The sequence below is a fragment of the Salmo salar genome, chromosome ssa20, assembly GCF_905237065.1.
Source record: "Salmo salar chromosome ssa20, Ssal_v3.1, whole genome shotgun sequence".
Taxonomy (NCBI): Eukaryota; Metazoa; Chordata; class Actinopteri; order Salmoniformes; family Salmonidae; genus Salmo; species Salmo salar.
Genome location: NC_059461.1, coordinates 80,577,821 through 80,593,779, shown reverse-complemented (window position 1 = coordinate 80,593,779; position 15,959 = coordinate 80,577,821). Strand labels below are relative to the sequence as shown.

Sequence of the window (15,959 nt, the reverse complement as noted above, 5' to 3'; positions counted from 1 at the left end):
TGTTCCGGTCCAAACACATTGGTCTTTGATCTGTCGGAGCAGGGGAGAGGGAGGGAGGGGGGAATATTTGTGGAGAGGAATAAAAACAGAATGTTTTTAACTCGGCCTGGCTCTGTATCCCTCCATCTCATCCCTTCTTTTGACAAATGAAGGAGGGCGAGAAAAACAACAGCATCACAGAACAAAGCAGAACTTCACAGGAAAAGCAAATAAATAATGTTGTCTTTAGGGAGGAATGGAAAACTTGGGTCTGGGGTGGTTGTGATCGGGCTAACAGTGTTGTTCTGCCTCTCCATCCTCCTTCCCCGAAACTCATTTCACAATGATTGTACAAAAACGGTTGCAGGAGAAGGACGTTCAAATATGAACATGAAAAACATAGAAAATGGCATAGGTACTGTATGAACAAACACACACACACACACACACACACACACACACACACACACACACACACACACACACACACACACACACACACACCCAGTGGAGGTTGCTGAGGGGATGATGGCTCATAATATTGGCTGGAATGGAGGGAATGGAATGGCATCAAACACATGATGTCTGTGTATTTGATACCATTCAACCTTATCCGCTCCAGCCATTAACACAAGCCCTTCCACCAACCTCCTGTGATACACACATGAACAGTTCTTCAATACCTCAGTGGATGAGCCATGTTAGGGGCTCGGGCAGTGGGGGGGGGGTCATACCTCAGTGGATCAGCCATGTTGGGGGCTCGGGCTGTGAGAGGGGGGGGTCATATCTCAGTGGATTAGCCATGTTGGGGGCTCGGACAGTGAGGGGGGGGGGGTCATACCTCAGTGGGTCAGCCATGTTGGGGGCTCGGACAGTGAGGGGGGTCATATCTCAGTGCTCAGACAGTGGGGGGGGGGGTCATGAGCTGGTAGTGGAGAGGGTGGGGTACATTTGGGTTTTGGCTGGGTGGAAGCAGGGGAGTTTGGGGAATCGTGACCAGAAGAGGGGGTATGGATGGTTATGGATGACTAGGTTTGTAACAGGTTGGTATGTGGATGGATGGCAGTGGAGTGCTACAGAGAGAGAGAGAGAGATGGAGATATAAACAGCAGTTAGTCCCAGAGCTGTGTCCCCCTGTCCCATTGTCTCTCAGCGGGGTGGTCTGGAGGGACAAACACAGTCACAGCGCTCGTGGTGCGTCAAGTGGACTTCCTCTAGGGCCCAGCTGACCCGAACTGTCTGACGCCGTGAATAACCTCCCACCTCAGGAGCATACTTCAACACCTACAGAGGGGGATGGGGGAGAAGGGGAAAGAGAAGGAAAGGCAAAAGGGGGAGGAGAGGAGGAAAGGTGGAGAGCAGAAAGGGGGAGGAGAGGAGGAAAGTTGGAGAGCAGAGGAAAGGAGAAAGGGGGAGGAGAGGAGAAAGGTGGAGGAGAAAGGTGGAGGAGAGCAGGGGAGAAAGGGGGAGGAGAGCAGGGGAGAGGAGAAATGGAAAGGGCGAGGAGAGGTGAGAGAAAGGCAAAGGGGAGGAGAGGAGGGAAAAAGGGAAGGAGAAGAGAAGAGAAAGGGGAGGAGAGGAGAAGAGAAAGGGGAGGAGAGGAGAAAGTGGAGAGGAGAAGGGGGATGAGAGGAGAGAGAGAAAGGGGAGGAGAGGAGAAAATGGGGAGAGAAAAGAACTTCAATGGAAAACAATGAGATGGTGGTAGTCTTGCTGCCAACTTGACTAATAGTTATCGCCTCCCTCCCGTATCAAACATCAGAACAGTTATATTCACAATTTGTTCACACACACACACGGCAGGAGGGTTCTGTTAACCCTAGTGGTTAGAGGTGAGCCAGCAATCAGAGTGTTGCCATTTTGAATCAAAATATATTTTATATTTGAGATTCTTCAAAGAAGCCAACCTTTGCCTTGACAACTTTGCACACTGTTGGCATTCTCTCAACCAGCTTCATGAGGTAGTCACCTGAAATGCATTTCAATTAACAGGTGTGCCTTGTTAAAAGTTTATTTGTGGAATTTCTTCCCTTCTTAATGCGTTTGAGCCAATCAGTTGTGTTGTGACAAGGTAGTGGGATATACAGAAGATAGCTCTATTTGGTAAAAGACCAAGTCCATATTACAGCAAGAACAGCTGAAATAAGCAAAGAGAAACGACAGTCCATTATTACTTCAAGACAAATTTCAAGAATATTGAAAGTTTCTTCAAGTACAGTCGCAAAACCATCAAGCGCTAAGATGAAACTGCATCTCATGAGGACAGCCACAGGAAAGGAAGACCCAGAATTACCACTGCTGCAGAAAATAAGTTCATTAGAGTTACCAGCCTCCGATTGCAGATCAAATAATTGCTTCACAGAGTTCAAGTAACAGACACACCTCAACATCAACTGTTCAGAGGAGACTGTGTGAATCAGGCCTTCATGATCGAATTGCTGCAAAGAAACCACTACTAAAGGACACCAATAAGAAGACACTTGCTTGGGCTAAAAAACACGAACAATGGACATTAGACCGTTGGAAATCTGTCCTTTCGTCTGACGAGTCCAAATTTGAGGTTTTTGGTTCCAAACGCTGTGTGTCTTTGTGAGACGCAGAGTAGAAAAACGGATGATCTCTGCATGTGTGGTTCCCACCATGAAGCATGGAGGAGGAGATGTGATGATCCACTAATATCAAGGCGGTGACCCGATCCTGTAGGTTCATGCTCTACAACATTCGCAGAGTACGACCCTGCCTCACACAGGAAGCGGCGCAGGTCCTAATCCAGGCACTTGTCATCTCCCGTCTGGATTACTGCAACTCGCTGTTGGCTGGGCTCCCTGCCTGTGCCATTAAACCCCTACAACTCATCCAGAACGCCGCAGCCCGTCTGGTGTTCAACCTTCCCAAGTTCTCTCACGTCACCCCGCTCCTCCGCTCTCTACACTGGCTTCCAGTTGAAGCTCGCATCCGCTACAAGACCATGGTGATTGCCTACGGAGCTGTGAAGGGAACGGCACCTCCATACCTTCAGGCTCTGATCAGGCCCTACACCCAAACAAGGGCACTGCGTTCATCCACCTCTGGTCTGCTGGCCCCCCTACCTCTGAGGAAGCACAGTTCCCGCTCAGCCCAGTCAAAACTGTTCGCTGCTCTGGCACCCCAATGGTGGAACAAGCTCCCTCACGACGTCAGGACAGCGGAGTCAATCACCACCTTCCGGAGACACCTGAAACCCCACCTCTTTAAGGAATACCTAGGATAGGATAAAGTAATCCTTTTAATCCCCCCCCCTTAAAAGATTTAGATGCACTATTGTAAAGTGGTTGTTCCACTGGATATCATAAGGTGAATGCACCAATTTGTAAGTCGCTCTGGATAAGAGTGTCTGCTAAATGACTTAAATGTAAATGTAAATGATGTGGGGGTGCTTTGCTGGTGACACTATCAGTAATTTATTTAGAATTCAAGGCACACTTAGCCAGCATGGCTACCACAGCATTCTGCAGTGGTACGCCATCCCATCTGGTTTGCGCTTAGTGCCACAATCATTTGTTTTTCAACAGTACAATGACCCAACACACTTCCAGGCTGTGTAAGGGCTATTTGACCAAGAAGGAGAGTGATGGAGTGCTGCATCAGATGATCTGGCCTCCACAATCATCTGACCTCAACCCAATTGAGATGGTTTGGGATGAGTTGGACGGCAGAGTGAAATAAAAGCAGCCAAGTGCTCAGCATATGTGGGAACTCCTCCAAGACTGTTGCAAAAGCATTCCAGGTGAAGCTGGTTGAGAGAATGCCAAGAGTGTGCAAAATGGTCATCAAGGCAAAGGGTGGCTACTTTGAATAATATAAAATATATTTTAATTTGTTTAACACTTTTCTGGTTACTACATAATTCCATAAGTGTTATTTCATAATGTTGATGTCTTCACTATTATTCTACAATGTATAAAATAATCAAATAAAGAAAAACCCTTGAATGAGTAGAGGTGTGTCTAAACTTTTGACAGGTAGTGTATATAACAGTCCAGGTAGTGTATATAACAGTCCCTTGCTCCAACCTCGACATGCGTCTTTCAGAGGGGTTGGGATACAAACTTTGTTTGGACCTTGTGTACAATTGACAAATAATATGATCTTAATCTTATTTAGTCAACGTGTTAGAGGGAGGCTACAGATAGGAGACAGGAAATTACTATCTCACACACACACACACACCAAACCCCTACAGCATAAACAGAGAAGCAGCATAAAGAGGCAGATGCTTCCAGAAAATGTGTCAATGACAGAATTGAGAGAGAAGACAGAAGAGGTGAAAAGGAGGGAGAGAAAGACTGGTGCTGCAGTGCTGTCTGATTGCTGATGCGGTGCTGTCTGATGCGGTGCTGTCTGATGCGGTGCTGTCTGATGCGGTGCTGTCTGATGCGGTGCTGTCTGATTGCTGATGCGGTGCTGTCTGACTGCTGATGCAGTGCTAGGCCTAGAGTCTGTCTCTCTCCCTCTCTGATTACACTGTAGCTGGTTTATAATAAGAAACATTAAGTGTTCAGTGTGCCTGGCCATGATAAATAAACAAATGTGTCTGTCTGTCTGTCTGTCTGTCTGTCTGTCTGTCTGTCTGTCTGTCTGTCTGTCTGTCTGTCTGTCTGTCTGTCTGTCTGTCTAGCACCCAGCCAGTCTTGATAAGAGCAGAGTGGGAACTATAGAGGCCAAATAGGAAAGAAAGGAAACATGAACTACGAGCTGGGCATCGGCCAAAGACGAAACACACAGCAGTCATATGAAGTCTTGGCTGGGCTACAGGTACAGCCGTACCACAGCCATTCCTAATGCTACATAACAGGGCATGGTGTGTGTACCTCGTGTAGTTTGTCACTGGTCTTGGCCGGACTGCAGGTACAGCTGTTCCAGTTGTCCGTCCCACAGGCACAGTTCCCCCCACAGCGCTGCACCAGTAGGCATCGTGGGAAGAACACGGCGTTGGTGGCCCTCAGCTCCTCCCTCAGGTTGACAGAATAGTTCCGAGGTGTACAGCTGTAGCGCTTCACGTCATCATACAGACGGTCCAGGTCAACTGTGGGGGAGAGAGAAGGGGGGGAGGGAGAGAGAAGGGGGGAGGACAGAACATCATTGATTGCTGATTGCAATTTGTATGAATTTGTATGAATGAACTGTATTGGCAACATTGTTTAATTTCAACAAAGCATCTTAATGTAAATGCATGGAACTGAATGAGAAGGGGATGGGGCGAATAGAGAGGCTGGTAGGTGGGAGAGAATCTTAATGAAATGAATAATCAATAAACAATGGTTCAATATAAACTAAAATTGATTGTTGTTAATATAACTGGTTCAATTGATTAGCAGTGGTTTTTGTGCTTTTACCATATAAAACACAAAATGTATTTTCCTAACACTGAGGCATTTCCAGTTGCAGGGCCAGAGAAAGAAATAACAGAAAAAGAACAAGGAATATGGGAAGAACACAGAAGAGAGAGGGGGGTTGGTGTCTGCTGGGTGTGTTTGTGTCACAGACAGTAAGATCTCTAATCCATGTGTAGTGTGTCTGTGCAGGCAGACTATTCCTGGAGTGTTGGTTAGCGTGCTAGCAAGCATACCAGACAGACTAGGCCCTATGGGCAGCATAATGTACGTACGTGTGTGTGTGTGTGTGTGTGTGTGCGAAGACTAAATCAGGACACCATTTAGCCGTGTGAAAACAGACGGAACAGCTTCTATAGTAGCAGCTGTCATCAACCCTAACTCCTCATCATGTAGATCTGAGAGAATGGGTGTACGTGCTGTGGAGAGGGCTCCGACTAGCCTATCAGAGAGTGAGAAATTGTGCATTGAGACCAACAAGATCTCACGGTTTTACCAATTTGACTTCATATTCCGACGTTTGTCCACGTTTATCCAAACATCAAACGAACAAGACCCTTGTAGCTGGAGCTTGAGGCATACGCCCACAACGCCCTAGCAAAGCACAAGCCTACTTGATGGTGAAAGCGCTCACCGTTGCCCTTAGTGGGTGGTATTCAAGCCCTCTCCAGACGTCCAGGGTAGCTGGACGGATGTCGAATTGCCTTGGATCGTGAGTGACCTGGCTGTCGACACAGCAGGTCTATGTTCTCACCGTGCTGACAGACCCTATACTGTCCTAATGTTGCATAACAGGGGAGGGGACATGTGTGTGTGTGTGTGTGTGTGTGTGTGTGTGTGTGTGTGTGTGTGTGTGTGTGTGTGTGTGTGTGTGTGTTATAGGGGTGTCAGTGGTCTAGGAGAATGAGTGTAATCTCCAAAAGGCAGTGGTGTGGAACACTGCTCTGATACTGGAACTGAGAGAGCGCTCCGAACAGAATGAGTATGTCACTCACACACTCTAGAGAAAATGAATAGTGTGTGTGTGTGACCACATGTGTGCCAGTGTAAAGTATATGTGAGTGTGTGTGTCAGTATGTGAGTGTGTCAGTATGTGAGTGTGTAAGCAGGGTTACTGGGTTCTGTACACAGGGAGAGATTGAGCTTTGCGTTCCTTGATTACATGGCTTGAGGAGAACATAAAGATTGCTTTCAATAAGATGGTGGTGGTGGGGGACAAAACAAAAGTGAGAGACATGAGAGGGTGTGTGTGTGTGTGTGTGTGTGTGTGTGTGTGTGTGTGTGTGTGTGTGTGTGTGTGTGTGTGTGTGTGTTAATGAAAACAAAGCTAGGTGCTGACTAGGGAACATTTCTGCTCAGCTGCACAGGTTGAATTTCCAATTAGAGTGTGATGTGGGAAAAGCCTACCAAAGACATGCAGCAACCCTGCTACTGCTGCAACACACACAGATGAAATCTTATTGGTCGCATAAACATATTTAGCAGATGTTATTGCGGGTGTAGAAAAATGCTTGTGTTTCTAGCTCAAACAGTGCAGTAATATCTAACAATTCACAACAATACACACATGAATGTAAAATAATGGAATTAAGAAATATATAAATATTAGGACGAGCAATGTCGGAGTATACACACATACATACACAGTACCAGTCAAAAGATTGGACACGTCTACTCATTCAAGGGTTTTTCTTTATTTTTAAATTCTACATTGTAGAATAATAGTGAAGACATCAAAACTATGAAATAACACACATGGAATCAAAAGCGTTAAACAAGTCAAAATATATTTTATATTCTTCAAAGTAGCCACCCTTTGTCTTGATGACAGATTTGCACACTCTTGTCATTCTTTCAACCAGCTTTAAGGGGTTCTTGAAGGAGGTCCCACATATGCTGAGCACTTGTTGGCTGCTTTTCCTTTACTCTGCGGTCCAACTCATCCCAAACCATCTCAATTGGGTTGAGGTCGGGTGATTGTGGAGGCCAGGTCATCTGATGCAGCACTCCATCACTCTCCTTCTTAGTCAAATAGCCCTTACACAGCCTGGAGGTGTGTTGGGTCATTGTCCTGTTGAAAAACAAATGATTGTGGCGCAAACCAGATGGGACGGCGTATCGCTGCAGAATGTTGAGGTAGCCATGCTGGTTAAGTGTGCCTTGAATTCTAAATAAATCACTGACAGTGTCACCAGCAAAGCACCCCCACACCATCACACCTCCTCCTCCATGCTTCACGGTGGGAACCACACATGCAGAGATCATCCTTCACCTTCTTTGTGTCTCACAAAGACAAGGCGGTTAGAAACAAAAAATATATTTTGATTTGTTTAACACTTTTTCAGTTACTGCATGATTTCATAGCTTTGATGTCCTCACTATAATTCTACAATGGAGAAAAAAGTAAAAATAAGGAAAAACGCGTGAATAAGTGGCTGTGTCCAATATTTTGACTGGTACTGTTAATAAACACACACACACACACACACACACACACACACACACACACACACACACACACACACACACACACACACACACACACACACACACACACACACACACACACACACACACATACATACATACATAGGCTGTCTCGTCATTGTAAGTAATCAGGCCTACTACTGTTGTGTCATCTGCAAACTTGATGATTGAGTTGGAGGAGTGTGTAGTCACGCAGTCATGGGTGAACAGGGAGTACAGGAGGGGGCTGAGCACACACCCTTGTGGGGCCCGTGTTGAGGGTCAGCGTAGAGAGATATTGTTTCCTACCTTCAACACCTGGGGAAGACCCATCAGGAAGTTCAGGACCTAGTTGCTCAGGGCGCGGTTCAGACCCAGGGCCCCAAACTTAATGATGAGCTTGGAGGGTCCTATGATGTTGAAGGCTGAGCTGTAATCAATGAAGAACATTCTTACATAGGTATTCATCTTGTCCAGATGGGATAAAGAAGTGTACTGTGCGATGACAATTGCATCGTCTGTGGATCTGTTGATGCGGTATGCAAATTGAAGTGGGTCTAGGGTGACAGGTAAGGTGGAGGTGATATGATCCTTACTAGCCTCTCAAAGCACTTCATGACGACAGAAGTGAGTGCTACGGGCTGATAGTTTAGTTCAGTTACCTTAGCTTTCTTGGTTACAGGAACAATAGTGGACATCTTGAAGCAAGTGGGGACAGCAGACTGGGATAAGGAGAGATTGAATATGTCTGTAAACATTCCAGCCAGCAGGTCTGCGAATGCTCTGAGGACGTGGCTAGGGATGCCATTTGGGCCGGCAGCCATGCGAGTGTTAACATGCTTAAATGTCTTACATCGGCCATTTAGAATGAGCGTCCACAGTCCTCGGGAGCGGCCCGTGTCGGTGGCACTGTGTTATCCTCAAATCAGACGCCGGTGTCCGTGATTGTCTGGAGTACCTGCCACATACGTCTTGTGTCTGAGCCATTGAATTGTGACTCCACTTTGTCTCTGCACTGACCTTTTCCCCTGTTTGATTGCCTTACTCTTTGTATTCGACCATATTCCCAGTCACCTTGCCGTGGTTAAATGTGGTGTTTTGCACTTTCAGTATTGCGTGAATGCTGACATCTATCCAAGTTTTTTGGTTTGGGTAGGTTTTAATAGTCACTGTAGGAACATCCCCTATGCACTTCCTGATGTACTCAGTCACCGTGTCAGTGTATATGTCAATGTTATTCTCAGAGCCAACCCGGAACATATTCCAGTCGGCGTGATCAAAACAATCTTGAAGGATGGATTTTGATTGGTCAGACCAGCATTGAATAGACCTTAGCATGGGAACTTCCTGTTTGAGTTTCTGCCTACAGGAAGGGAGGAGCAGAATGGAGTTGTGATCTGATTTGCTGAAGGGAGGGCAGGGGAGGGCCTTATAGCCATCCCGGAAGAGAGAGTAACAATGGTCAAGAGTATTTGAAGTGTGAGTACTACAGGCAATGTGTTGATAGAACTGTGGTAGCGTTTCCTCAGATTTTTCTTGTTAAAGTCCCCAACTACAATAAATGCGGCCTGAGGATATGTGGTTTCCAGTTTGCACAAAGACCAGTGTAGTTCCTTGAGGGTAGTTGTGGTATCGGCTTGAGGGGGAATATACACGGCTGTGACGATAACCAAAGAACATTCTCTTGGGAGGTAAAACGGTCAGCATTTGATGGTGAGGTATTCCAGATCGGGAGAACAAAAGAACTTGAGTTTCTGTACGTTTCCACAATCACACTGTCATGACGTTGGCCTCTTTTGGTGCAGGGAGGACAGTTGACCCCTCCCTTTTGCACCCAATCCACCCTGTGTGTAAAGGGTCGTAAAAACTCTAAAATTCCAGGAGAGTCTCTGGCCACATGGCCCATAGAGAGACACAGGAAATTCTTCCAACTCATAGAATTGGAGAGCCAAGCTGGTGAAGAATCCAGCTACGAACTGATCCGCTTGGTACAATTTTGTGATACTCAGAAGAGACAATATAGCCATATTACCATAAAACTGTTTATATAATAGCATCATAATGGTTGTATAGAATGTATTAATAAGGATAAAGCTTTTGTAAGACATTGAGATGCTATGTACTGATGTAATGTGATAGAATTGTATTTCTGTAACCAAATCTAACTCAGTCATAGGCACGCCCCCAGGGACCCATACAGGACCAGGCGTCATTTGACAAGCTGTTCTATGGGCACTATAAAACCCCCCCTGATTTACATTTCCCCAGACCAGGCCTACACTCTGTTGGCTAATAGGTTTTACCTTCCAATTCCTCTACTGAAAGTGAACCATACCACGTGGTTAACTTTTAGACTATCGATACTGACAGAATAAGAACAAGTCTTTGATATTAATTATTAGTCTGCAGCTAAGTAAATTATATCATCGAACGCGAAGACCAACGAAACAACCATTCTATGACGACATTAATGAATGTCGCTCTGAAAGATCCATTCTAACCGAGAGAGAGAGAGAGAGAACGCGGACAAAACTCCCCAACAGAACTACTCTCCAACAAGAATCAGAACGACACACTGAGCGTAAATATATATTGATTGCAATTGTTCCCGAATGAGTGAGCCTTCAATTGTCAATTGTTAATATTAATGAACCCTGTGTAACTTCTCAGCCGACCTTTTATGATCCATTGTTCAACAGGCCGACCTGCCTGTTTAGCCAGTAGGGCACATTACTATATCAATCCTTTGTGACGATGATTACTGTTTGTATGTTTTTCTGTTAATTACTTAGTGTAGTAAATAAATGATTTTAAGACAATTGATGTATGGATGATTTTAGTAAAGACTGGGTTCGTGCAGATACAACAATTTACGACGTTTGGAATGAGACTGGACTAGAGGTAAAATATACCATTGAAACTAGAAGATAATCGGCCTATACTATAATAGAGTATAATATTATAGTACAGGAAAGTTATATTAGGAAAATTATAGCTTTGTAATCTGAATATTCTCCTTGGTGCCCCGATCTCCTAGTTAATTACAATTAAACGATTAATCAGTTTAATCGCGTGATAATAATTACAGGGAGCTAATTGATAAACATATCTTCCGTTTAATGGTACCCCCAAAGACACGACAACACCATGAGCAGTTAATCATGAAACATACACCTCCGATGTTCTTCTTCCCGGAGAGCTTGTTATTCCTATCTGCACGATGTACTGAGAACCCAGCTGGCTGTGTGGATGGGGACAGTATATCTGGAGAGAGATGGACTGAGAACCCAGCTGGCTGTATGGACGGGGACAGCATATTTTAAAATGCCTTCCTCACCATCTTAACCTCTCTAGGCTAGGCGGGACGAATTCGTCCCACCTACGTAACATTCCCCGCGATATGCAACTTTTCAGAGAAGTTAGAAAACAATACACACAGGCAATTATAAACGCCAAGGCTAGCTTTTTCAAACAGAAATTTGCTTCCTGCAACTCAAACTCTAAAAAGTTCTGGGACACTGTAAAGTCCATGGAGAATAAGAACACCTCCTCCCAACTGCCCACTGCACTGAGGATAGGAAACTCTGTCACCACTGATAAGCCCACTATAATTGAGAATTTCAATAAGCATTTTTCTACAGCTGGCCATGCTTTCCACCTAACTACCCCTACTGCATTCAACAGCACTGCCTCCCCCATTTCTCCTTCTCCCAAATTCATTCAGCTGATGTTCTGAAAGAGCTGCAAAATCTGGACCCCTACAAATCAGCTGGGCTTGACAATCTGGACCCTTTCTTTCAAAAATTATCTGCCGAAATTGTTGCAACCCCTATTACTTGCCTGTTCAACCTCTTTTTCGTATCGTCTGAGATCCCCAAAGATTGGAAAGCTGCCGCGGTCATCCCTCTCTTCAAAGGGGGAGACACTCTAGACCCAAACTGTTATAGACCTATATCCATCTTGCCCTGCCTTTTGAAAATCTTCGAATGCCAACCCCTATTACTAGCCTGTTCAACCTCTCTTTCGTGTCGTCTGAGATTCCCATAGATTGGAAAGCAGCTGCCGTATTCATTGACCTGGCCAAAGCTTTTGACTCTGTAAATCACCACATCCTCATCGGCAGACTCAGTAGCCTTGGTTTCTCAAACGATTGCGTCGCCTGGTTCACCAACTACTTCTCTGATAGAGTTCAGTGTGTCAAATCGGAGGGCCTGCTGTCCGGACCTCTGGCAGTCTCTATGGGGGTACCACAGGGTTCAATTCTTGGGCCAACTCTTTTCTCTGTATACATCAATGATGTCGCTCTTGCTGCTGGTGAATCTCTGATCCACCTCTACGCAGACGACACCATTCTGTATACTTCTGGCCCTTCTTTGGACACTGTGTTAACAACCCTCCAGACGAGCTTCAATGCCATACAACTCTCCTTCCGTGGTCTCCAACTGCTCCTAAATACAAGTAAAACTAAATGCATGCTCTTCAACCGATCACTGCCTGCACCTGCCTGCCTGTCCAGCATCACTTCTCTGGACGGTTCTGACTTAGAATTTGTGGATAACTACAAATACCTAGGTGTCTGGTTAGACTGTAAACTCTCCTTCCAGACTCACATCAATCATCTCCAATCCAAAGTTAAATCTAGAATTGGCTTCCTATTTCGCAACAAAGCATCCTTCACTCATGCTGCCAAACATACCCTCGTAAAACTGACCATCCTACCAATCCTCTACTTCGGCGATGTCATTTACAAAATAGCCTCCAATACCCTACTCAACAAGCTGGATGCAGTCTATCACAGTGCCATCCGTTTTGTCACCAAAGCCCCATATACTACCCACCACTGCGACCTGTACGCTCTCGTTGGCTGGCCTTCGCTTCATAATCGTCGCCAAACACATTGGCTCCAGGTCATCTACAAGACCCTGCTAGGTAAAGTCCCCCCTTATCTCCGCTCACTGGTCACCATAGCAGCACCCACCTGTAGCACGCACACCAGCAGGTATATCTCTCTGGTCACCCCTAAAGCCAACTCCTCCTTTGGTCGTCTCTCCTTCAAGTTCTCTGCTGCCAATGACTGGAACGAACTACAAAAATCTCTGAAACTGGAAACACTTATCTCCCTCACTAGCTTTAAGCACCAGCTATCAGAGCAGCTCCCAGATCATTGCACCTGTACATAGCCCATCTATAATTTATCCCAAACTACTACCTCTTCCCCTACTGTATTTATTTATTTAATTTATTATTTTGCTCCTTTGCAACATATTATTTATATTTTAACTTTGAACTTTCTTCAAATTATAATTCTACCATTCCAGTGTTTTACTTGCTATACTTTATTCACTTTGCCACCATGGCCTTTTTTTGCCTTTACCTCCCTTATCTCACATCATTTGCTCACATTGTATAGTCTTATTTTTGTCTACTGTATCATTGATTGTTTGTTGTTTTACTCCATGTGTAACTCTGTGTTTTTGTAAGTTGTCGAACTGCTTTGCTTTATCTTGGCCAGGTCGCAATTGTAAATGAGAACTTGTTCTCAACTTGCCTACCTGGTTAAATAAAGGTGAAATAAATAAATAAATAAAAATATCTGGAGAGAGCCATGATTCTGTGAAACAGAGCATGTTAAAGTCCCTGATGTCTCTCTGGAAGCATATCCTTGCCCTGACCTCATCTACTTTATTGTCCAGAGACAACATTAGCGAGTAATATAATCAGAAGCTGTGGATGGTGTACACACCACTTGAGTCAGGCTAGAAGTCCACGCTTTTCTCCGCCGGTGGCGTCTTGGAGCAGCCTCTGGGATAAGTTAAATTGCCTTGGAGGGTACAAACAAAGGATCTAATTTGGGAATGTCGTATTCCTGGTCGTAATGCTGGTGAGTTACCACCGCTCTGATATCCAAAAGTCACTACCGACTCTATGTAATAACACAAAAATGTTCAGGGCACATAATGTAAGAAATAACACAAAAAAATCTAATACTGCAAAGTTGCTAATGAGCTAGAATCAGAGTTTCAATGTGTATTGGTACCATCTTACTAAAGACACACACACACAGAAAGAGATGCAAACACACACGCACACAGATGCACACATACACAGATAAACACACACACGGATAAACACACACAGGGATAAACACACACACGGATAAACACACGCGGATAAACACACACGGATAAACACACACACACACACACACACACACACACACACACACACACACAAGCACACAGATGCAAACACACACCCACACACACACAAACAGATGCGCACACACACAGATGCGCACACACAAACACACAGACGCACAAACACACGCAAGCACACGCGTGCGAACAGATGCACACATGCGCACAAAAACACACACACGCACACACAGATGTGCACACACACAGATGACAAACATGCACACGCACAAACACACTACACGCACAGATGCGCACGAATACACACACAGATGAACACACAGATGCACAGACACAGACGCATGCACAGACACACACACGCACAGAAACACACACACACGCACAGGCACACACAGGCACATGCGCGCAAACAGATGCGCAAACGCACACAGATGACACACACGTGCGCACACACACACAGATGCACACACACGAACACAGATGCGCACACACACGCGTGCAGTCACACAGACACACACACACACGCACACATGAAAAAACCTACATTCACAAACACACACTTTTACACAAACACAGATGTTCACAGTAAGCTCTGTATGGAGATCCATAAACTCAACACACACACACACACAGTTAGCTCTGTATGGAGATACATAAACTCAACACACACACATAGGAGTTGCTGACAGTAGTTGGAGTCTTAGCCAAGCCCAACTATTTACTCAGGAACAGGAGACCCCTCAGGTGGAGTGAGAAAAAGATGGAAAGAGCGAGAGAGGAAGGGAAAAGGAGGGAAAAAGGAGAAAGAAAATAATAACAAGGGACGAGTGTGATGAAGAAAAAAAGGACAAGATAGAGAATGAGGCGAGCGACAGTGATGTGATGTGTCTGGTCCAGTCTGTTGAACACAGTGATGTGATGTGTCTGGTCCAGTCTGTTGAACACAGTGATGTGATGTGTCTGGTCCAGTCTGTTGAACACAGGGATGTGTCTGGTCCAGTCTGTTGAACACAGTGATGTGATGTGTCTGGTCCAGTCTGTTGAACACAGTGATGTGATGTCTCTGGTCCAGTCTGTTGAACACTGTGATGTGATGTGTCTGGTCCAGTCTGTTGAACACAGTGTTGTGATGTGTCTGGTCCAGTCTGTCGAACACAGTGATGTGTCTGGTCCAGTCGGTTGAACACAGTGATGTGTCTGGTCCAGTCTGTTGAACACAGTGATGTGTCTGGTCCAGTCTGTTGAAAACAGTGTTGTGTCTGGTCCAGTCTGTTGAACACAGTGATGCGTCTGGTCCAGTCTGTTGAACACAGTGATGTGTCTGGTCCAGTCTGTTGAACACAGTGATGTGATGTGTCTGGTCCAGTCTGTTGAACACAGTGATATGATGTCTCTGGTCCAGTCTGTTGAACACTGTGATGTGATGTGTCTGGTCCAGTCTGTTGAACACAGTGTTGTGTTGTGTCTGGTCCAGTCTGTTGAACACAGTGATGTGATGTGTCCGGTCCAGTCTGTTGAACACAGTGATGTGATGTGTTCGGTCCAGTCTGTTGAACACAGTGTTGTGATGTGTCCGGTCCAGTCTGTTGAACACAGTGTTGTGATGTGTCCGGTCCAGTCTGTTGAACACAGTGATGTGATGTGTCTGGTCCAGTCTGTTGAACACAGTGATGTTATGTGTCTGGTCCAGTCTGTTGAACACAGTGTTGTGATGTGTCTGGTCCAGTCTGTTGAACACAGTGTTGTGATGTGTCTGGTCCAGTCTGTTGAACACAGTGTTGTGATGTGTCTGGTCCAGTCTGTTGAACACAGTGTTATGATGTGTCTGGTCCAGTCTGTTGAACACAGTGTTGTGATGTGTCTGGTCCAGTCTGTTGAACACAGTGTTGTGATGTGTCTGGTCCAGTCTGTTGAACACAGTGATGTGATGTGTCTGGTCCAGTCTGTTGAACACAGTGATGTGTCTGGTCCAGTCTGTTGAACACAG

The 15,959-nt window shown here is 45.4% G+C and overlaps 1 protein-coding gene across 1 annotated transcript in view; it reads right to left on the bottom strand.

The window, feature by feature from the left end:
• Positions 1-894: 894 nt before the first annotated feature.
• Positions 895-15,959, bottom strand: part of LOC106581363 (platelet-derived growth factor D) — a 99,026-nt gene continuing 83,961 nt past the window's right edge. Inside the window, exons 6-7 of the mRNA XM_014163376.2 lie at positions 4,830-5,044; positions 895-1,263 (exon numbers count right to left, since the gene is read on the bottom strand). Coding sequence (XP_014018851.2) covers positions 1,129-1,263; positions 4,830-5,044 — 350 coding nt within the window. The 3' untranslated portion in view covers positions 895-1,128. The remainder of the gene's footprint in view (positions 1,264-4,829; positions 5,045-15,959) is intronic.